This window comes from Heptranchias perlo, chromosome 36, assembly GCF_035084215.1.
Source record: "Heptranchias perlo isolate sHepPer1 chromosome 36, sHepPer1.hap1, whole genome shotgun sequence".
Classification (NCBI taxonomy): Eukaryota; Metazoa; Chordata; class Chondrichthyes; order Hexanchiformes; family Hexanchidae; genus Heptranchias; species Heptranchias perlo.
The window spans coordinates 17,127,402-17,152,467 of record NC_090360.1 but is presented as its reverse complement, the minus strand read 5'-3'; the positions used below and the strand labels follow the sequence as shown (position 1 = coordinate 17,152,467).

At 40.1% G+C, this 25,066-nt stretch overlaps 1 protein-coding gene across 1 annotated transcript in view; it reads right to left on the bottom strand.

Moving 5' to 3' along the window:
• LOC137303980 (protein TBATA-like) overlaps positions 1-23,132 on the bottom strand; it is a 40,385-nt gene extending 17,253 nt beyond the window's left edge. Inside the window, exons 1-5 of the mRNA XM_067972374.1 lie at positions 23,044-23,132; positions 13,927-13,983; positions 12,585-12,832; positions 4,102-4,287; positions 515-606 (exon numbers count right to left, since the gene is read on the bottom strand). Coding sequence (XP_067828475.1) covers positions 515-606; positions 4,102-4,287; positions 12,585-12,832; positions 13,927-13,973 — 573 coding nt within the window. The 5' untranslated portion in view covers positions 13,974-13,983; positions 23,044-23,132. The remainder of the gene's footprint in view (positions 1-514; positions 607-4,101; positions 4,288-12,584; positions 12,833-13,926; positions 13,984-23,043) is intronic.
• Positions 23,133-25,066: the final 1,934 nt, after the last annotated feature.

Sequence of the window (25,066 nt, the reverse complement as noted above, 5' to 3'; positions counted from 1 at the left end):
TCAAAGGCTTTACTCTTCTGATGAGTGGAACAAACTTATAAATCCTTCAAAAGAATTCATGCACATGCATTCAGATAACCACTAACTATTGACTTGTCATGATAATGAGATCTATAAACATTTCACAATGTAGTATGGGCCAAGTTACTTTTCATAGGGCCAAACTTAACACTGTTGGAGATGTGAAAGATTTGCAATTTGAAGATCCAAACCATTGACTCCTCATTTTCTTGCTAAACGGCTGTATTTTCTTGCGGATAGTCAATGGGGAATGAAGAGATGAGGAAGAAGATTCACCATCTAGTATGACCCAAGTGAGCTACTCATTAATTGTGAAGATGACAATGTGCTGCTTTGTAGGAATCACCATCTTGGCACCACGTAAGTTTCTTCCTCCAATTCTTTTTTTGTTTGTGTGTGTGAAACTGATGCAATTCCCCACAAGAATACAGAAAATTGAAATAAAATAGTTTTGCAATGCTATGGGAACATCCCTGTCTAAAGATGTACTGACCTCCTTCTTTTCTTCAGGCTGTTCAGGTGCAAGGAGGCAGGCCCTGGAGGTGAACTCCCGTAGTTCTTCTCGCCAAGCTTCAGACAATGATACTGAAATAAAAAGACTTCCTTCTTAGATTGGCAAATGACACCAATAATAACACAGGATCCATTGAATGGGAATGGCACGTAACAAATCTGAATTTTCAGGCATTTCCAATAATCAAGGCCCATTCAAGAAATTAATACACAGGAAGGTGAACTGAGGGGACGTTTTAACATCATTAAGGCACTTTTTAAAAATCCTTCCCTCATTTAAGACCCTATGCCAGACTTAGGCCAGATAACCCTGACATACTACAAGACATTTGTTTTTGCCATTTTTTTCTGTAAGTGTTCTGGCATCAAGACTGAGAAAAAAACAGGTACAGAGCAGCAAGGACAACTGAACAGTTGTTCCTTTGGTCACTCGCTCAAACTGCTTATCACACACAGTAGATATAATTTATAAAGTATATTAGTGATTACGGATAAACATTTGGTTTGACTACAGAGGGACAATTAGACTAAATTTGTGACTCCAGTACAGCACTAGATCATTAGACTTTCTGTTGTCTCCCATTTGGTGGAGGAGAGCATAGTCTCTTTCACCTCATCCCTTCATTCCCCCATTGACTATTTGCTCATGCAAGACAATATAGCCATTTAGCAAGAAATATTTGCTTTTCTCAACTTGAATTTGGAACGTGTAGGATTTTTAATGAAAATTAAAGGTGGCAACAGTTTTTGCACATGGTCTTTACAGCCTTGGCTCAGTGGTAGCACTCATGCCTGAGTCAAAAAGGTCATGGGTTCAAGTCCCACTCCAGAGAATAGTGCAAATAATCTAGGCTGACATTTCAGTGCAGTACTGAGGGAGTGCTGCACTGTTGGAGGTGCCACCTTTTGGATGAAACATTAAACAGAGATGGATGTAAAAGATCCCACGGCACTATTCGAAGAAGAGCAGGAAAGTTGTCCTGGTGTCCTAGCCAACATTTATCCCTCAAACAAAATCATTTTTTTAAAAAACAGATTATCTGGTCATTTACCTCATTGCTGTTTGTAGGACCTTGCTGCGTGCAAATTGGCTGCTGCATTTGCCTACGTTATAACAGCGACTACACTTCAAATATATTTCATTGGCTGTGAAATGCTTTGGGATGCTCTGAGATTATGAAAGGTGCTATTTAAATGCAAGTTCTTTCATTCTCTCTCTTTACTCAGGAAGGTCATAGAAAGGACATTATAACAACACCTGCTACTTCAAGTTACAGAGCACATCACTACCTCCTGCCTGGACTATCACACACTGGCCAGATAGCCATGGTATGATGACACTTCTCAGAGTGGACTACCAGGGAATTTACAGATGCATACTCACAATGTGACTGCATAAGCACCTCCCAATTAAACTACCAAGGGATGTACAAATACATACCTGCCATGGATCTCTGCTCCTCCTCAAATAGATTACCAGGGAATGGAAGGAAACAGAGCCAGAACAAGGCTACTTAATTCCCACCTTTCCCAAATACACACACAAGACTACCAGGGAAAGGACACTTGTCTGCTACCTGCTCCAACAGTGAAGACATTTTATATCAGAAGTCTGTACCTCTTATACCTGATAGTTATCAAAAATAGAACACCCTTTCCCAAAATTTGATGTACTGACCTGGATTCTATTTGATGGGGAGATTTATATTTTATGTCCAGTATTGAATCCAATACTTTGTAATAGGGGTTGTATTTAACCACTGCCATAATCGCAAGATAACTAGATAGCTTTGGATGAGGAAAGCATTCCAACCCATTCAATAATAATAACAACAACAACAACAAAATTTGACAGCGAGGCACATAAGGAGATATTAGGACAGGTGGAGGTAGGTTATAAGGAGCATCTTAAAGGAGGAGAGTGAGGAAGAGAGGTGGAGAGGTTTAGGGAGGGAATTCCAGACCTTAGGACCTAGGTAGCTGAATGCACGGCCGCCAATGGTGGAGTGATTAAAATTGGGGTTGTGCAAGAGGGCAAGATTTGGAGGAGAGCAGAGATTTAATCTTCCAGAATATCAACCCTACTATCTTCTCTTTATAGTATCTAGCTGTCTTTTTTTAAATGAGTCCATTGGCCTGGCCTTAAATCAACCTTCCTGCAACTCATTAAAGCAGTTGAAACACTTTTGTATGAAGAAGGAATTCCTGGTTTCTGCCCCTCACAGCCCTGAACCTGTGCCATCTTGTCATGCTGCCCAAGGGTATCAGAAAATATTGTTGCAGGTTTATTTTCTCTGTCCCATTAAGTATCTTAGAAACTTCTATGAATCCACTCTCAGCTATCTCAATTCGAGTTTATTAAGTTGTACCTCATGAGTCAGCCGGCTAAAACTGGAGATCAGCCTCGTTGATCTCTTTGGCACTGCTCTGGGGACTGGATGGCCCCTTTATGTTGCAGCAACCAGTACAGTACGCAGTACTCCAGGTGCAGCCTGACCACAGCACTGTACAGCTTCAGCGTGACTTCTGGGATTTCAACTCAGCTGAGTTGGCAATGTAACCAAGCGTCCAGTTTGCTTTGTTTATTGTAAGCTATTTGGACAAGTACGCAACAAATCAATTAACACCCTTAGGTCTCTTTCAACTTCCCCCGTGGCAAGTTTTATTTCATGCATGAAATATAAGCCCTTCCTATTTTTACTTCAAATGTGCATTACCAGTCGAGCTTTTTTTGTAAGATCTTTCTCTGAATCACAGTAACCACCCCTGCCCCGTCTCCACCACCCCACCCCCCCAAGCGCATACCCGTGCCCCTGCACCCTGCCCCCCTGCGCGCACCCCCCATGCTCCCCCCCACAACCCCCACCTCCCCGGCTCGGTGTCATTTGTGGAATTAATTACATTCCACTGAAATTGAGTGTCCAAGTCATTTATGTATAGTAGGAAAGGGAGAGCTTCAGATATGGGCCCATGGGGCCCCCCATTTCAACCTAGCCTTCCTCTTTTCACTATCCTGTGCTTTCCTTCCTTGAGCCAGTTCTTAATCCACCTCCATGTCTTATTGATACACACCAACCTTTTGTTTGTAGAAGAGATTTTCATGTAATAATGTATCAAAGGCCTTTTGGAAGTCTAGGTACAAGTATGTCATATCATAGAAGTTATAAATTTCAGCACAGAGGGAGCCATTTGGCCCTTTATGTCTGCACCAATGCTTGTTCCAGATTGGAGCTATCTACTCTAATTCTAGTTCTCTAATTCTTCCTATCCTTTTTATTAGTTTCCTTTTCAAATGTTTATCTAATTTCTTCTTAAATGCAATAATAGATGCACTTTAATGATCACATCATGCCCCTATTAAGTAGCCCATCTGATTTTCTATTCATTAAAAGAAAAATCAGATGACCCATGAAAAGGACACATAATTCTCCACATCCGATATTCCGATATGGACTCCCATCGTGCGATGCTGTGTTGGAAACACACAGCCAAAAATGTATCCGTGCTATGCAAATCAAGGAACAGAAATGTTGGGGGAATATCCCTCATGATAATGACAATACAAACCTATGGCAGGCTTCGGGATATATCCGTCACTGAAGGCATTACACTGAAAAATACTGATAGGCAATCGGGTGCCAAACCCTCCAAGGATTGTAGTTGGAAGCTGGCTCTTTATCAACGGATGAGGAGAAAGTGGAGAGTTGACGTACCAGTCATCGTTTACTGTGCAGACAGGAATCCCATTGAGTCCTTTGAAAAGAGAAGAGATGGCAAGATAACATGTTGAATTTTATTTTTTTATACCCTTGGGTCTTTGAGAGATCTGGATGAAATTCCTTAGACAATGAGAAGAAAGAATAACTTTTCATTAATATCTACACTGACTTCAATATTTTCAACTTTCAAGTCAAATTGGTTGCAACCCATTATAAAAGTAAGTAAGAGATAAATTGGAGCGAGCAACTTACTAGGAAGTAAAACATACTTTTATTTTAATCTCTGAAGGCGGTGACTTAAGTTGGTTACAACTCCACGACTGCCAACAGTGACCATTCTTCATGTGCGAGTCTAGGTAGGATCACTGAGCTGTTTAACTGTTTAACTCCCTCAGGATTGTACTGGAGTATCAGCCTAGATTGCATGCTACAGTGTTCAAATATAGCTTGAGCTCTCAACCTTCTGACTCAGAAATGAAAGTGCTATCACTGGGAGTTTTGCCTCTCCCAGTTCCTCAGCCGCTGATACAGAAAAAAGTCCTATGCTCCAACGAATTCTACTTCTCTGCTTTTCAAATGGTCATAGGTTTGTTATTTAGCTATAATTAAATAATAATATGAAAGCAAAGTATTATATAAAAATAAGGACAGAATATATGACTTTCAAATATGGACTGAATTACATCTGTGGACTTGGTCAATTTAACCCCTGCCCTCTAACCCACCTGCACCTGAACCACAATTAACCCCTGCCCTCTAACTCACCTGCACCTGAACCACAATTAACCCCCGCCCTCTAACCCACCTGCACTACACTTGGACTTGACTCCCCTTCAACACAGGAGATTGATGAGAATATATTAAAAGTCTTGCGTAAAATATGCACTGCCTTTAAGTGTCACACTTATTTCCTATTTCAGTGTCCCTGTGAAGGGAAATGAGACCCTCTGTTTCTGTCTACATTTATACTTCATTTACTTACGTTTAATCACAGTTAACTTCATTTATATTTTAACCACAAACATTTTACCAAATCATTTATTTAGTACTTCAACCGTAGTTTGGTCAAACAAACGATATGTGTTTTAAATTTAATAATGATAGTCTTCAGTGGCTTGAACCATATAATAATTAACGTAGTTGCTCATGCTTTCAGACACTTCTGTAATACATTCATAAGTATAATGTTTCTTTGTAAGTTTCGTGAATGTAAAAGAGTCTTGTCAGTCTGGGAAAAGACAGGCAGCCCTCCCCAACAGAGATTGGGTGAGCAGGTGCAAACACGTCCTTGACAAAACAGTAACTTTCAGAGGCCCATGTCTGGAAACAGACACGGCTACATGCTTAGCAGTTGTACGAAAACTGCTGGATCTGTAAGAAAGCTGAACAAAGAAAGGTTAAAGGTCTCCAACTTAGAAAGAGGTAAACCCTTGAGCATGTGATCATCACTAGCCCCAGGGCCCACTCTAATTAAGGGATGGGGGAAAAGTAACCTGAATGGGTTAATGCCTGTCCATCATTAGGCATCATTTCTACTCATGTTTTTTGTAGAGAAATAGCGCGACTAAGATGCAACAATCTGGAATAACTGCACTGGCGCTAGAATACTATTCTGCTCTGACCACCACACAGGTGAGCTTTGCCTTTGCTGTTCAGTATAAATCACTGTTTACTGCACTGTTTGTACTTGCCTCTGTTCTTATTCCAAATAAAGTGCTCAACTGTTACTAATTGGTTTGTGTCAGACTTTCCTAGATTGTAGAGATTGAGAGAGCTAGGCTACGTTGTTTTTCTGGCCTTCGAAGGGGATTCTTACACTTTCACACTTTGTTGATAGCAGCCCTTGTTTTCTAAAACAGTGTATCCTCCGACTCACCGTGAGCAATGAGACCTGAGATTTTTATTACAGTGATGATCTTTCCCAAGAATGCAACGGGAGGCAGAAGTCAAAAAGACCTAGGAACTCTCTTTGTTTCAGTGGAAAGAAATGTAAATTCTCAATTGCTTTACAATCTCTACAAGTTGGATTTTGTTTACGTATCTGCTCAAGGTTAGAATTGTCATGCTCTGAATTCCTCTAATTTAACTAATGCTTCTTATTGGAAGAGATAGCCTCATACAACAGCCTTGACATTCTCCCTGCCTCATGAGAGAAGGGTAATCACAAGGCCTGTATCAATTTTATATCTATACACACAGATATTTATAAATTTTGGACTTATCAAGATGAGAGAGGTCAGTGCAGTGGAATGGAATTCTTTCCCAGTTTTATCTCCCAATGTCAGTATCAAAAACTTTGCAAGTCACATTCAGCTCATCTTTAGTAGAAGTCAAAAGTCGAACACTCTTTCTGAAGCCAGTCTTCAGGTCAGTTGGATTTAAGTTTCAAAGATTATCATTTGGACAGATATTGATACTTATCTGAAACGGTCAGTGATGCTGAGTAACATCCCATCGCAATCTTAATATGAAATTTTGAATGGAATAAATTAGTTGATCTTAATCGTTAACTATTCCTAGATTTGGATATCTTGACTTTCGATATGTTGTGCACAACATTTAATAAATAAACTTCTGTTTACTATGGGAAGGTAGGAAACTTCATTGAAGAAGGCTAAGCTGGTCTTCCCTAGAGATGGGGATTTTATTCTTCCACAGTCCAATTTGATAAATTAATCTGGATTATTCCCCAGTATATGTGCCTGATCAGCAGAGTAATAAATGCTATAATTCTATACCTTTAAGTCACATATTATTACAGGTCTTTGACCCTTACTATAAAATGCATCACACATGTAGATGTTCAAGGATATAGGAACATATTTATCATCATGAACTTCTATTCCCAATGTCTCCAAAATTGATCAATCGGATATAGAATGCAAAAGACAAAACTTGCATTGATAAATTGCCTTACCATGCCCTCAGGATGGACCTTAGCACTTTACAATCAATTAATTACTTTTGAAATGCAGTCACTGTTATGTAGGCAAACGCAGCAGTTAAATTGTGCACAGCAAGGTCCCAGAAACAGCAAATGATTGAATGGATGGATAATCTACTTTAGTGATGTTGGTTGAAGGAGGAATGTTGATCAGGACACTAGAAGAACTCCACTGCATTTCTTCGAGTAGAGCCATGGGATCTATTACGTCCACCTGAGCAGGTGGATGTAGTCTCGGTTAACGTCTAATTTGAAAGACGGCACCCTCTGACAATGCAGTGCTCCTGCAGCCCATGTTGGGAAGTGCGCTGTGCATGAGGTCGAGGTTTAAACCCCGATTTCCAGTCAGGGATCATTTAAATAGTGAGAGGGGGTGGGGTGATCTGTGGGCAGTCAATGAGGCCTCCAATTGGGCTCAGTCATGAGGCACAAGAAATTCTTATGCTGCTGCAGGTTTCAAAGGCCTGCGGCTGCTTACAGGGGCTGATGCATCATGGATATCTTAGCGAACCTGTGAAGGAAAGACTAGCCTGAGCAAAGTTTAACATTTTGCAAGCAAAATATTCTGGAGTGCTTTTCGAAAGTTATTTCGGCCAGCAGATCACTTTTAAAGAGAAAGTGCCAAGGCTGCATTATACATTTTAAATGCACATCAATAATTTATGCAGGGTTCTTCTGTAACTTTGGCAGAACATCAATGGAAACACCTGTGAAAGTTTTACCTCAGACTGTGCGATCCATCAGACAGGATGATGAGACGAAAGGACAGAGCAAAGGAGGAATGCCCAGTTTCCCTTGCGTGGAAGGAAGGTACTCAAGGCGGTGGCGTGCAGAGCAAGGTGGTTGAAGCCATCAACTCCAGAAGCACTGACCAAAGGATGTGGATGCAATGTCAAAAGAAATTTAGTGACCTTACCAAGAGGGGGAAAGTGCGAGCCTTGATATATATATATAAAGCTGTTTGTGAGCCCCTTGTCAACAACCTAGTGTACCCTTTCACAATGCTACGTTCTTGTTCAAATTACAAAATGTAAGGCTGCAAAGACTAATTCCCACTTAGCAATATCTCCCTGGTCACAATCTATTTGCATTTGAAACAATTACATAGAAGGATCCGATATATGAAAGAACATTAAAGCATAAGAACATATGAAATAGGAGCATTCAGTAAGATCATGGCTGATCTTCCACCTCAACTCCACTTTCCCACCCAATCCCCATATACCTTGATTCTCTTAGTGGCCAAAAATCTATCGATCTCAGCCTTGAATATATTTAACGACTGAGCACCCACAGCCCTCTGGGGTAGAGAATTCACCACCCTCTGAGTGAAGAAATTCCTCCTCATCTCAGAACTAAATGGCCGACCCCTTATCCTGAGACTATGCCCCCTAGTTCTAGACTCTCCAGCCAGGGGAAACAGCCTCTCAGCATTTACTGTGTCAAGCCCTCTAAAAGTTTTATACGTTTTGATGAGGTCCCCTCTCATTCTTCTAAAATCCAGAGAATATAGGCCCATTTTACTCAATCTCTCCTCATGGGACAATCCTCTCATCCCAGGAATCAATCTAAGCCAAGTATATGCTTCCTTATGTAAGGAGACCAAAAGCAGCAACTTCACTGCAACTCCCTCTTCATGCATAGGGAGAAGGTTCAATTTTAGGGTGTCCTAACACTGTGGTTCCTAATGATAATCTTACATGTCTCCGCAGGCTATTAACAGAAGGCAGGCCACCGTTACTGGAAGAGGACCTGCTTTAGTCCAGGAAGTGACCCTGTTTGAAGAAAAGGCTATAGAGCTGCAAGAACGAAACTTGAGAGAGATGCCAGGAGACGGTGAAACAGGTGGGCAACTCCTTACTGAGTGTTTGTCATTCTCTTACACTCCCCTCCTCCCAAACCTAGTAAAAGTCTTTTACATTCCTCATTGTTTGCGAAACCTTCTACTTTTGTGCACTTGGAAACTTTCAAGATTGCGTTCCCTATGCCCGAGTCCAAATCATCTACTTATGCCAAAAAGAAATGTGGACTCAGCAATGACCTCTGGAGCTCTTTCTCCAGACCAAGCAACATCCATTTACCCTCAATCTTTATTTTCTGTAAAAATCCATGCATTTCTAAATGCTCATTAATTTTACCTCAAATTATGGAATCTAAGAGTTTTCCCACAACTTCTGTTTGACTAGCTGGTCTAAAGTTACCCGATTTGTCCTTCTCTCCCACCTTGAACAAGGGTCTTACATCAGCCATCCTCTAGTCCCATAGCTCATTTGCATATTTAAGGAGAATTGAAAAATTTCCTCTATTTCCTCTTTGACTTCTTTCAACAGCCTAGGGTGCGGCCATCAGGACCCATTGAGTTTTCGACCTTCACTTCTCAATCTTATCAGAACCTTTTAACCTTTTCTATAGTTAGTTCGATCAATTGGTCCATATTCTCCTCTATTTCCACCATTTGTAAAATAGCAATGCAAAATATTTAATATCACCACCAAACCTTCATTCTCCACAATTAGATTCCCTCTTTCATGCTCAAACGGTCCTGCCCCTTCTTTAACGATTCTTTACTTTTTATATGCTTAGAAAAGCCATAAGACCATAAGAAATAGGAGCAGGAGTACGCCATTCAGCCCCTCGAGCCTGCTCCGCCATTTAATGAGATCATGGCTGATCTGATTTTTACCTCAACTCCACTTTCCCACCCTTTCCCCATATCCTTTGACTCCCTTGCTGATCAAAAAATTGTCTAACTCAGCCTTGAATGTATTCAATGACTCAGCCTCCACAGCTTTTTGGGGTAAAGAATTCCAAAGATTCACGACCCTCTAGGAGAAGAAATTCCTCCTCATTTCCATCTTAAACGGGCGACCCCTTATTCTGAGACTATGCCCCCTAGTTTTAGATTCCCCCATGAGGGGTAACATCTTCTCAGCATCTACCCTATCGAGTCCCCTCAGAATCTTGTATGTTTCAAGAAGATCTCCTCTCATTCTTCTAAACTCCAATGAGTATAGACCTAACTTGTTCAATCTTTCCTCATAAGGCAACCCTTCCATACTCGGAATCAACCCAGTGAACCTTCTCTGAACTGCCTCCAGTGCAAGTATGTCCTTCCTTAAATAAGGGCACCAGAACTGTATGCAGTACTCCAGGTGTGGTCTCACCAGCACCCTGTACAGTTGTAGCATGACTGCCCTGCTTTTATACTCCATCCCCCTAGAAATAAAGGCCAATATTCCGTTTGCCTTCCGGATTACCTGCTGCACCCGTATGTTGACTTTTTGTGTTTCATTTACGAGGACACCCAGATCCCTCCGTACCGCAGCATTTTGTAGTATTTCTTCATTCAAATAATATTTTGCTTTTTTATTTTTCCTCCCAAAGTGGATGACTTCACATTTTCCCACATTATATTCCATCTGCCAAATTTTTGCCCATTCGCTTAACCTGTAAATATCCCTTTGCAGACACTGTGTCCTCGTCGCAACTTGCCTTTCCACCTATCTTTGTATCATCAGCAAATTTGGCCACAAGACACTCTGTTCCTTCATCCAAGTTATTGATATGTATTGTAAATAGTTGAGGCCCCAGCACTGATTCCTGCGGCACCCCACTAGTTACAGACTGCCATTTTGAAAATGACCCTTTTATCCCAACTCTTTAGCCCTTATTATTTCCTATTATATTATCGGCTAGTCTTTTTTTATATCCCCTTTTAGCTCTTCTAATCTCCCTTCTCACCTCCCCACTACATTTTCTATATTCTGCTTATCCGTAGTATTGTTAACCCTAACTTTATAATATGCCTCTATTTTAAGTTTTAGTTTGATTTTAATCTCTCTATTTATCCACACAACTCTATACTTTGATGCACCCCCTTTTCTCTTTTAAGAAATATATTTATTTTGTAAGCTATCCATGAAAGATTTTCCACTGTTGATCTTTTGACCTGTTTGCTAACTTTTATGCCCAGTCAATTTGGGCCAAATCCCTTTTTATCTTGCTGAACTTTTCCTTTTCCAGTCTAGCATCCTTATCTTTGACTCCTCATAATCCTCTTTTGTTCTTTCATGGAACCTAACTATTTTGTGGTTGCTAGTTCCCAATTATTCTCCTGCTGTTACATCTGTTATTTGCCTCATTTTATTTCCCAAAACTAAGCAAGTAATTGCTCTTTCCTTGTTGGACTAGACAATTACTGATCTAGGATGGATTCCTGGATGCATTTCCCACTTTGACTACATGCATTATCTTTATTCCACTCTATCTTGTGATAGCTAAAATCACCCAACATTATTTCCCTGTTGTTCTTATTTCTCTTTATGAACTGCCCACACATCTACCTCATCTCCACCGTTTGTTGACCTGTGTTGCACACCAACAATTGTACGATTTCCCTTCCTATTTCTTAACTCTATCCTTATGGATTCTGGTTCATCCCAATAATGGAAGCTGTAGCTTCATACTCCATACGTTTGGAATTGATTTGCCTCAGAAGTGAATCTACAGTCTTCAGCCAGCCGTGGTTCTTGTGTTGTCAATGACTCCATGGTAGCGTTCTGCCACAAAAGAAGTGATCATTTGTTTTCATTGTTTAATGTATGTAAAAAGATAGTTTGTGGAGAAGAGCCTTTGTTGTTTTGATATATCATGAAGCTTAACAAAGTTTGTAACTAGCTGTTCATCTATCTGCTTTATTTTAATAAATTGTCTGTTGGTTTATAGCCTGAGTTTCGAACTGATAGAGTGAGTATTCAGTATAACTACTGAAGACAAGGAGCAACACAATACACTCCAGTAAGCCATTGTACAGTCTTAAAGGTTCTCAGTTTGATCTCTGGGTCTTACTGTTGCCGACCTAGATATTGGGCACATATGGCCCACTACAATTTATATGGGACATAAGTTCCACTTACAGAAATGCTCAATGACACTGAATCAGAGTTGAATATCTAACATAAGACCCAAAAATGTAAGAGTGACAGAAATTTGCATTGGACACTGTGTGATGTCTGACGTATGATAGATATCTGATATGTCACTGACAAAGTCTATGCATTGGTGAAGTTTTAAAATAGATAATAAACCATATAGAAAAGTCTGGAATACTACTTCAGAATTGAACACACAGTAGGATAAGGGGGCACACTTTCAAGTTGAAAGGCAAATTTAGGACTGATGTCAGGAAGCAGTGATCAACAAGGAACAAACTTCCATGTACCATAGAGGAAGCAAAAATTCTGAAATCATTTAAGAAACATTTTATGCCTTGATGGATGACTGCAAATTCTTTCTGGATAAATGCATTAGGATGGGCCAAATGGCCTTCATCATCCTTATCTACCATGTCAAGGAAAGCAAGCTAAATGTTTACTATTAGGTCTTACCATTGATATGTGTTACTCGATGAGGGTGAGGGTTGTGCCTTGAGAAAAAGGAGTGGTGGCTCAGCTTTCCAAACCGTGTACTGCTCTTTGACTGTGGCCTCTCAGCACCAACACTGAAGCGGAGTAGTGAATTAAGAGCTAACATGTCAGATTTCCCCATCGACTTCGGCTCTTCCTTGTTCTTGAATGGACCAAGCACTGGTTGTCCTAATTTCTCCATTGTTTCCTTTATTGATGTTTTCTCAGCACTTTCAGAAGGAAATAAAATCAATGACAAATAATTTTGGAAATGTCCAAAGAAGAAATGCATCTACTGGCACATTGGAATTTAATTTATAAAAAGACAGATGTCAAATGGTCTCCTGCTTCAATAAAAACACCTGATATTTGAATATTCATGGTTACTATCCTGTAAAATCTAAATCACACCAACATTTCTTCTATAACTACGAATATTTTGTTAAGCTATTACCCTCAAAACATTGTGTTATTACCGAGGATGATTAATACCTGGTTGAAGCATTCATAGGATAGATGTCAGTCGCAGCATTTGGTTAAGACTGAAAAAATACCAAGCACTTTGGATCCACATTCTGGGAGTCAACAAAATGAGATTCCCCACCTTAAACTGCCCAATACTTTCCTATAGAGGGAGGAACAGACTGACGCAAGGGGGGAAGGCAGGAGTAAAGTGTTCACATGCTCCAGATGCAACATTAACAGCAACCCAACTGTGCCCTCAGACAAGCTAGCATGATTGCTCACAAAACACCGATACCGATGCATGGAAGACTATCCTAATATATACGACTCCGCCAATAGTCTCATTGCATCCTTGGAACATTTTACTACGTTAATGGTGCTATATAAATTCCAGAGCTTAGGACCCAGACGGTTGAAGATACAGCCACCAAAGGTGCAGCAAAGGGGCTGGGGGATGCGCAAGAGAAAAATGTTTTTTTTTCTGAGACACAATCCTTTTATTTCATCTTCAGAAGGTCAATCAGCAACTAAACCCATTTGTGTGAAATTAATGATTTACCATTATGGGACCTAGAAAGGCATAAAAAACTATTTTGTAGACGAGAATTGCACATTTAGAGGCAGTGATACAACTGTGAACCTTTGGTCAGCAAATTTTTTTTTAACCCAGTGTTAGTTAGCTATGTCCACAATGAGATTACATTTGCTCTACTTTCAATCAATCATTCTAACTACATTTATCAGACCTTGATGTGTGGTGCTGAAATGTTACTTTACCCACTTAAAACCCATTGAGAATACAGCAAAAATTTAATAAAGTAGAGTTTCTTAATCATAAAAGTAACTGCAACATACTTACTCATGTTCGCATTCAAATGCCAGATCATCATTCATTGCTGCTGTCATTGTGTCAATTCTCCAGACGTGATGAGATGCATAAAGTAAATACGGTAAGGATAATAAGTAACAATAGATTACAGCATTAGAACCAAACAAAACCCAAGGAGAGTGATTGAATTTAGGTATAAGCGCATAATCTTTTGGGCAATTGGCCTTCAGGCAACAATAGGCTTTGTGCATATATGCAGCTATCTAAAGTGAAGTGATGCTTTATGATCCCACAAACCAATGATACTGAATACATAGCAACCACTTCAATCCAGTTATTACCACTAGCTCTAGTGCTTTACAAAGTGGAGTGGGGAGAGAGGGAGCAAAAAGTTGGACATTAAATAAGAACTGAGGGGGTAGGGGAGATCAAAGGCATCATTGAAAAGAGAGAACTATGTTGTTACCCTAAGCCCTTCCCTGCGGTTTGTAATCCAAATCAAATTGCCCTGAATTGTTGCCTCAGGCACATATCAAGGGTGAAAGTGTTCGGATGCACTTATTAATGCTCAGGATTTTCTTACTTGTAAACGCCTGTTGCCAAACAGTCACATAGGGTTCTAACTAGCTATAAAGAAGCCTGTTCATTATATTGAGTCTGCAGCACAGAAACAGACCACTCGACCCAACTGGTCCATGTCGGCATTTATGCTCCAAACAAGCCTACTCCCTCTCTACTCCTTCTACTGCTTATCTAGCTTCCCCTTAAATGCACCTATGCTATTTGCCTCAACTACTCCTTGCAGTAGCGTGTTCCACGTGCTTACCGCACTTTGGGTAAAGAAGTTTATCCTGAATTCCCTATTGGATTTATTAACGACTATTTTATATTGATGACCTCTAGTTTTGGACTCCCCCACAAGTGGAAACATTTTCTCTACATCTACACCATCAAACCCTTTCATTATCTTAAAGACCTCTATCAGCCTTCTCTTTTCTATAGAAAAGAGCCCTAGCCTGTTTAGTCTTTCCTGATAAGTATATCCTCTCAGTTTTGGTATCACCTTCTCCAATGCCTCTTTATCCTTTTTTTAATACGGAAACCAGAACTGTGCACAGTACTCCAAGTGTGATCTAACTAAGGTTCTATATAAGTTTAACATAACTTCCCTGCTTTTCAATTCTATCCCACTAGAAATGAACCCAGTGCTTGGTTTGTCTTTTTTATGGCCTTATTAACCTTCGTCGCTACTTTTTTTTTATTCGTTCATGGGATGTGGGCGTCGCTGGCGAGGCCGGCATTTATTGCCCATCCCTAATTGCCCTTGAGAAGATGGTGGTGAGCCGCCTTCTTGAACCGCTGCAGTCCACGTGGTGACGGTTCTCCCACAGTGCTGTTAGGAAGGGAGTTCCAGGATTTTGACCCAGTGACGATGAAGGAACGGCGATATATTTCCAAGTCGGGATGGTGTGTGACTTGGAGGGGAACGTGCAGGTGGTGTTGTTTCCATGTGCCTGCTGCTCTTGTCCTTCTAGGTGGTAGAGGTCGCGGGTTTGGGAGGTGCTGTCGAAGAAGCCTTGGCGAGTTGCTGCAGTGCATCCTGTAGATGGTACACACTGCAGCCACAGTGCGCCGGTGGTGAAGGGAGTGAACGTTTAGGGTGGCGGATGGGGTGCCAATCAAGCGGGCTGCTTTATCTTGGATGGTGTTGAACGTCTTAAGTGTTGTTGGAGCTGCACTCATCCAAGCAAGTGGAGAGTATTCCATCACACTCCTGACTTGTGCCTTGTAGATGGTGGAAAGGCTTTGGGGAGACAGGAAGTGAGTCACTCGCCACAGAATACCCAGCCTCTGACCTGCTCTTGTAGCCACAGTATTTATATGGCTGGTCCAGTTAAGTTTCTGGTCAATGGTGACCCCCAGGATGTTGATGGTGGGGGAATTCGGCGATGGTAATGCCGTTGAATGTCAAGGGGAGGTGGTTAGACATTCTCTTGTTGGAGATGGTCATTGCCTGGCACTTATCTGGCGCGAATGTTACTTGCCACTTATGAGCCCAAGCCTGGATGTTATCCAGGTCTTGCTGCATGCGGGCTCAGACTGCTTCATTATTTGAGGGGTTGCGAATGGAACTGAACAATGTGCAGTCATCAGCGAACATCCCCATTTCTGACCTTATGGTGGAGGGAAGGTCATTGATGAAGCAGCTGAAGATGGTTGGGCCTAGGACACTGCCTTGAGGAACTCCTGCAGCAAAGTCCTGGGGCTGAGATGATTGGCATCCAACAACCACTACCATCTTCCTTTGTGCTAGGTATGACTCCAGCCACTGGAGAGTTTTCCCCCTGATTCCCATGGACTTCAATTTTACTAGGGCTCCTTGGTGCCACACTCGGTGAAATGCTGCCTTGATGTCAAGGGCAGTCACTCTCACCTCACCTCTGGAATTCAGCTCTTTTATCCATGTTTGGACCAAGGCTGTAATGAGGTCTGGAGCCGAGTGGTCCTGGCGGAACCCAAACTGAGCATCGGTGAGCAGGTTATTGATGAGTAAGTGCCGCTTGATAGCACTGTTGACGACACCTTCCATCACTTTGCTGATGATTGAGAGTAGACTGATTGGGCGGTAATTGGCCGGATTGGATTTGTCCTGCTTTTTGTAGGCAGGACATACCTGGGCAATTTTCCACATTGTCGGGTAGATGCCAGTGTTGTAGCTGCACTGGAACAGCTTGGCTAGAGGCGCAGCTAGTTCTGGAGCACAAGTCTTCAGCACTACAGCTGGGATGTTGTCGGGGCCCATAGCCTTTGCTGTATCCAGTGCACTCAGCCGTTTCTTGATATCACGTGGAGTGAATCGAATTGGCTGAAGGCTGGCTTCTGTGATGGTGGGGATATCGGGAGGAGGCCGAGATGGATCATCCACTCGGCACTTCTGGCTGAAGATGGTTGCAAACCCTTCAGCCTAGTCTTTTGCACTCATATGCAGAGCCTCCTCCTCCTCCCGTTAGTTGTTTAATTGTCCACCACCATTCACGACTGGATGTGGCAGGACTGCAGAGCTTTGATCTGATCCGTTGGCTGTGGAATCGCTTAGCTCTGTCTATAGCATGTTGCTTCCGCTGTTTAGCATGCATGTCGTCCTGAGTTGTAACTTCACCAGGTTGGCACCTCATTTTTAGGATTGATTTGTGTATCTGCATCACGAGATCCCTTTGCTCCTCTACCCCATTTAGATTCTTATTATCCAAGCAATATGAGGCCTCCTTATTCTTGCTGCCAAAATGCACCACCTCCATCAAAATTCATTTGCCAATTACACACCCATTCTGCAAGTTTATTAATGTCTTCTTGCATGTTAATGCGTCCATCCTTTGTATTAACTTTACCACCCAATTTCGTGTCATCCGCAAATTTTGAAATTGTATTTCTGATTCCCGAGTCCAAATCATTGATGTAAATTGTGAACAACAGTGGTCCCAGCACCAATCCCTGTGTGACACCACTTCCCACCTTTCTGTTAACCCCTTTCTGTTTACCCCTTTCTGTTTTGTAGCCAGCTTACTGTCCATTCTGCTACCTGTCCCCTGACTCCACATGCCCTGGCCTTAGTTGTGAGTCTACATTGCAGTACCTTGTTGAAGGCCTTTTGAAAATCCAAATATATTACTACTACTTTTCCCTTGTCTACTTTTTATTGCTTCTTCAAAGAATTCAATAAGGTAGATCAAACATGACTTACCCTTCTGAAATCCATGCTGACCACTCACTATATTTTCATTTTCTAAATGTTTTTCTATTACATCTTTGAGTAAAGATTCCATTATCTTTCCTACCACTGACGTTAAGCTAACTTTGCTATTCAGTAATAGCCTGATTAAATGGCACAATTTTGGAATGAAACTCTTTCATAGTGGGATCTTAACAATACTCTTGGGAATTATGACAATGGATTCCAGAATAACAAGGGAAATGGTCACTTCATTTCCAAAGGGGCACTGTCCTCAATGTTAAAGTGCGTGGCAAACCCATTCAGAGAAGGAGAATGACTACAAGAGCCTACGCCATTTTAGCCATGATTACGTTACATCAAATCAATGTAATGTTGACTTTCAATGCAGTTGTTGTAATGTTGCTTGTTTGTAAACAAGGAAAGGGCTGTCAAACGCATTCGTGGAGGTGGAGTTCCTTTAATGGGAAGCGGACATCTTGGTGAAGGGCAGAATCACTGCTTGTTGTGTTTAGTAATTGAAAAGAACAGCCAAGAAAAATATCAAAATAGAATAGGTGGGAAACAGGAATTGAACAGGAACAAAAAACCTAATGAAGTTTATTCTTTGCTAAATCAAAAAAAATACAAAACAGGGGTGACAGAAATTAGGAAGGCAAATCAACTGATGTATAAAACTGTATGGTTTGATAAGAATAGTTTTATTAAACAACATTGATCATTAATTAATTGATCCCAATGTCCAATATTCTTTTCAAATACAACTTTACACTGGCATGGGTCAAGCTACTGGGAATTTTTGACTTGGATTGTTGGTGAAAAGGAGAAACATTTCCTTTTAAGGTTTAACACGAGTGCCACTAGACCATTCATTGATCTTTGGCGTAGTATCAGATAACAAAATTGCTGTCAAGTTAACCAAATGTAAAATTTTTATCTGAAAAATGATGATAACCCTTTGACTGCTCCAGTTGTGTCTTCAAGAGGATTTTTAACAAGCTGGAGCAAGAATCCAAAATGCATTTTAACACATTTCCATCTGAGTTTTACAAGATACCTTTACATTCACAACAATTGTGCATTTCCTATCTATTTAAATGTGAGCAGTTGCTTTACACCCATTGATATTCCAATGGCATTATTCTTCAATCAGCATAGACATGAAGTGGTCTTGTTTCTGACTTGAATCTGAAATTAATGCATTTGAAGATCCCACTGCACAGAATGCTGAAAGTGATGGTTACTGCAAATCTGTTACAGTCTTAACTTGCTCATTATTTGTAATTTGTATTATTGTGAAATCCTGCTCTATAAGCAATACAGACCACAGACCATGAATGTGGCCATTAACTAGGATTATCGTCTGGCAAGAAATTCCTGATAAGAGTTTTAAAAGAAAACTTAATTAAAAAAAATAAAATGTAACATATGCAATTGTCAGCTTATAATTGGAATCCTGTGTGCTCAATGAAACAGTTATGAAGGAAAGCAGAATGTTACGTTGTATTATACTCATAGGGCAGGTGATAATATGCCATTTGTCAGAAAACCCACCTCAATCCCTATATCTCATGAACCGCTTTGTCCTGTATCTTTCTAATTTTCACTCTTTCCAATTTTATCATAATGCTTCAGTATTATGTATCTCTGTCTCCTCTGCCTCTCTTTCTACAGCACTGTGATTGTATCTGTCTCCCATTTCTCCAATTTGCTTTTCTGTTCCCATGCAATATGTTGCCTGTGGTCACTTACTACCCATTGACCTGTCATCCAATCCAGATACTTTACGTTTGACCATTTCCTCTATTCTCTTGTCAGTTCTATCTTATACAGTTTTCTGAAGTCTACATGTGCCATTTGTCCTCCACCTTCCTTCTGAATTAATTCCCTTTTTACAAGCCTCTTACATTTTTTTTTCCTCTTTCTTCCTTACTTACTGTGACTCATGTACTTTGTGCAAAGCTTGTCATTCTAACCAGTGATAAACACGTACAGGTCATTCCATACATGTGATCTGTTAATATCGACTGTGAATCCAGCACTGGCTGCAAAAATATGGCTCCTCCAGTGCTCAGACTGAGGATCCAGACATGATCAATGAGACAGGGGTGGGGCTGGGGAAAGAACTCTGGGTGGATACTATTCACATGGGTATATTAACGCCCAGGAGTGGACTGGCAAGATGGGAATTCGGAAGATTTCCCAAGTGCCCCCGTGAATGGTTCCATAGCGCAATATTATCAGAGGTGCCCTTTTTCCCATGGGAATCCCGAAGAATCCTGTGCCCTTTCGGGGGAGCCAGTTCACCCTCACTATTGCCTAAAGGTCTCACATTCAGGATAGACAATATTCCTGGAAAATTCAGAGTGCTTGAATGCAGGTATTTTGTAACCTAATACTCTGAATAACACATCACACATAGGATACTCTACCCCATCACCGTCTGGGTCCCTCCACAGCACAGTTAAGAACATTGGGTGAAGGATTCAGTCTTGAAGAAAACTACTGCAATTTATCAATGGATTTGTTTGTCATTCATGTCAAGGTAGTGCCTTTTAAATGAGTTACAGGGAACAAAACAAACAAATAAGGCAAAATACTGCAGCTACTGGAATCCTGAACGAGAAAACAGAAAAACTCAGCAGGTGGGGTAGTGTTTGTGGAGTGAACAGAGGTCTTAACATTTCAAGTGGATATTACTAGCTGAGTTTTTCCAGCATCTTCTCTTTTTGTGACAAAGAGAAACAATTCAAAACAGAGGCTGACAAAAGGGAATATGATGAGCTTAGGAAAGAGGTTAAAAGGAAATTAGGAAAAATGAAGAGAAGATATCAAAGAATATAAAAATAAATAGTAAAGTATTCTATAGGCACTTAAGTACCAAAAGGAGAATTAAGGTAGAACCACTGAGGGATGAGTAAGATAACAGAAGCTGATACTCAAATGGCAGAGATATGAATAGTATTTTGCTTCAGTTTTCACTGAAGAGGCTAACAGAGGAAATTACATTGGTAGAAAAGGTCAAGAGGGATATTACTATATTTAAGATAGAAAGAAAGGAAAGGAGATACTGGACAAATTAACCAAACTTGAGGACCAAATCCCGGGTCCAGATGGATTGCATGCAGGGATATTCAAAGAAACTAGGGAGGAGATAGCAGAGGCATTTGTATCCATATGTAAACATTCAATATAAAAAGAAATAATGCCAGAGGACTGGTGGACAGCAAACATAATTCCTATATTCAAAAATGGAGAGAACAAACCCAAGGAACTATAGATCAGTTAGCTTAATGTCAGTGATAGGAAAGATACTAGAATCTTTGCTAAAAGATCAGATAACAAAAAATCTAGGGATGGAGAATACAATAAATAAAAAGCATAGATTTCAAAAAGGAAGTTAATGTTTCACCAACCTTATTGAATTTTTTGAATGAATAACAGAAAGAGTAGACAAAGGCAATGCAGTGGATGTGATATATATGGACTTTCAGAAGGCCTTCGATAAGGTCTCGCATAAAAGACTTATGACAAAGGTTAAAGCGTGTAGAGTTAAGGGCCAGGTAACAGAATGGATTGAAAGATTGCTATAGAACGGAAAACATAACGTAGGAGTCAAGGGAAATTTCTCAGATTGGCAGAAAGTGGGAAGTAAAGTCCCACAGGGATCCGTGCTGGGACCCACTGTTATTCACCATATACAGAAATGATTTGGACTCAGAAATGGCATTGACATTTGCAAAGGATACTAAATTGGGAATGCACCAAAATACAGGAAGACAGAGGTTTTCAGAGTGGGCAAATAAATGGCAAATAAAATTCAATATAGCGAAGTGTGAGATAATTCATTTTGGTAGGAGGAATAAGGAGGCCACTATTCCTTGGAAGGCAACTACAATGAAACCTGTACAAACGGACACCTCCAAAAAAGGGACAACCATTGATGGTCCCAAATAATTTACTGTACATACAATGACCATTTTGAAAATGGGGACACCTGCAAATAAAGGAAACCTGATGTAAGTCCCTCAGGTGTCCCTAATTTACAGGTTTCACTGTAAATGGGTCAGAGAAGCAGAGAGATCTGGGAATACAGATAAATAAATCACTAAAAAGTAGCAACACAAGTTGATAAGGCCAGAAAAAGTACAAAGTATTGGGGTTCATTTCTAGAGAAATAGAATTCAAAAGCAGGGAGGTAAATGTTAAATTTATATAAGACCTTGGTTAGACCACACTTGAAGTACTGTATACAGTTCTGGTCTCCATACTAGAAAAGGGATATTGAAGCACTGGAGAAGTGCAGAAAAGATTTACAAGGATGTTATCAGAATTGAGAGGATGCAACTATCAGAAAAGATTGAGCAGGCTGGGGCTCTTTTCTTTGGAAGAGAGGAAACATGCTAGAGGTCTTTAAAGTTATGAAGGGGTTTGGTAGGGTGGATGTGGGGAAACTGTTTCCACTTGTGGCTAAATCCAGAATAAGGGGGTATAAATATAAAATAGTCACTTATGGATCAAAGAAATAATTTAGAAGGAATTTCTTTACAGAGAGTGGTGAGAATATGGACCCCACTGTCATATTGAGTGGTCGAAGCAGATAGCATTAATGCATTTAAGGGGAGGCTTGATGCGTACATGAGGGAGAAGGGAAGAGAGGAATATGGGGCAGGGTGGGAAGTGGTCATTAGAGTGGAAGGAGGTTGGTGTGGATTATAGACACCGGCATAAACCAGTTGGGCTGAATGTGCTGTAGATTTGATGTAATGTAAAAACACTTCACAGAAGGAATAACAATTGCCAATGATTATCCACAAAACAATTGTAATTATTTCAAATTCAGACCCCATACGATAAACTATTAAAAGCTGTGTTCTACTGCCTACTCCAAGTGCAGTTCCTCCAAATTACTTCAGGTCTATCCTGTTGATTCCTGCTCCATTTTTCTCAACATTGTTCCTACAGTAATTTTAAAAGAAAGCTTACAAGAAACATTTCTCACACAAATACAAAGTAAAACCATCATTTTTCTTTCTTCTTATATACTTGCAAAATTAGATAGGTAGATAAAGATCGATAAAGATAGATATTCCTCCCTTTAGTACAATGCTTCGTATGTTCGCTCCAGACTTTCAAACAAATACTACACTTTGCAAAGTTAGCTAAAAAAATCAGAAGTATAGAAATTCAAAAAATGCCACATAACTACTAACATTACTTAACCTCGAACACTATCAGTTAACACTCCTGACCTTTTGCTTTATATTTAAAATCCTACCATTAGGTCACAATTGATTTCATAACTGATTTTCAGAAAAGAATATGAAGGACAAAACTGTTCGATTGCAAACAAGAGAAATTAAGTTGGGGTGCTTTGCATCAAGTACAGCACAAAGGATAAAAAGCCCATTACTTACAACTACAATTTCAGCATTTTCCTGAATTCTTCTAACTTTAGGCTACTTCAGGCACATTGGTCTTACTTCAATCCGGTTTGTTGGTTTGTTTGTCTTGTGACTGATTCTAGCTGTAGTTGCTAGGATACACTAATCTGAAAACATAACGAGCAATCAAGTTATGGGACACAAAGATTAAACACACAGTCAGAGGCCGCTGCCTGTAAAATTATCATTTTCTCCCCGTTTCTGAATCAAGCTTCCTACAGGAATTTGCAACACTCCATTTAAAATCTCTGAATTAATTTGTTGGATCCAGTAAGACACGAGTCCTCAGTAAGTGGACAGCAAATCTATTTCATCTGTACGACATGGTGAGAATCCTTTAATCTTTTTTCTTTCATTCAAAACAGACAACACTCTAGAATGAACAACTGCAAACATTTTGCAATTCACTGCTAACAGCAGCATACAGACCAACCTTAGAGGTATATTGAAAACTATTATTGTCAAATACAAAATACTTAAGAGCGTCAAAATGTGAAGAGGATTATTATAGATTGCCTTATTCCTTGAACATAACAAAATTACAATTCTGCACATTTTTTGTTATTTAATTACTCATTAATCAGTGATTGAAATGCCAATCAGTTCACACTATATCCAGTTTATAATTAATATAACTTTACAATCCCAGAAGCAACAATTAAAGTGGGAATTACAATGTGTTTTTTTTTTAAAAGCCATTACTGAATTCAGATGGCAGATTTTAAACTATCATTATTTGTTTATAGAGCTGTTGAAAAATAATTTAATTCAATTTCATTGAGTGTTGACTTCATATTACTTAGAACTATAGAAGTTTATAACACAGGAGGACATTTAGCCCATTGTGTCTGTGCTGTCTCTTTGCCAGGACAATCCATTACTAATCCCACTCTCCTGCTCGCTCTCCATAGTCTTCTGCTTCAAATATTTGTCCAATTTTCCTTTAAAAGACACAATGGTTTCTGCCTCAACTACTTTCTATGGCAAAGCAATTCAACTCTGAAGAAATTTCTCATAATTTTCCTGCTCACTCTTAGTGAGAATTCTAAATGAATGACCCCCTTGTCATTAACTCTCCAACCAGAGAAAATAGTCTTCCCTATTCAATGTAACAAAACTCATTAGTTTTTAAAACTCCATTTAGAGGGTTTAAATTCATTTGGCAGGGGAATGGGCAACAGGATGAAACATTAGAGAGGAGAAACAAGGTGCACAGAGGACTGGGAGAGACAAATAGCACTAGAGTAAAGAATAGTTCAGAAATAGGAGGGATCAGACAGGGGGTAAATGCAAGGCAGTCTAAGATAAGTTTAGAGTCAATGTGTGTAATTGCACGTAGTGTGGTTAATAAGGTTGGTGAACAGCAGCTACAAGTCGCCACATGGGACTATGATATAGTGGCAATAGCAGAAATCTGATTCAAAGAAGAGGTGGATTGGGTACTTAATATTCCTGGCTACAAGGTATTCAGGAAAAATAGAGAAGGAAAGAAGAGGGGGACGGCAGTGTTGATCAAAAAAACTAATATAGCACTGGAAAGGGATGATGTAATTGAGGGGTCAAAGACAGAATCTATTTGGGTAGAATTAAAGAATAGAGGAGCTATTACACTACTGGATCTCTACTATAGGCCACCAAATAGTAGGAAGGAAATAGAGGAGCAAATTTACAGGCAAATTACAGAAAGGTGGAAGAACTATAGAGTAGTGATAATGGGGGACTTCAATAATCCCAATATAGACTGGGATAGTAACAGTGTAAAGGGCAAAGAAGGGGAGGAATTCTTGAAATGCATACAAGAGAACTTTCTTGATCAGTGTGTTTCCAACCCAATGAGGAAGGATGCAATGCTGGATCTAGTTCTAGGGAATGAAGTGGGGCAAGTGGATCATGTTTCAGTGGGGGAGCATTTGAGGAAAAGTGATCATAATATCATTAGGTTTACAATAATTATGGAAATGGACAAGGAACAATCAAGTGTAAAAATACTTAACTG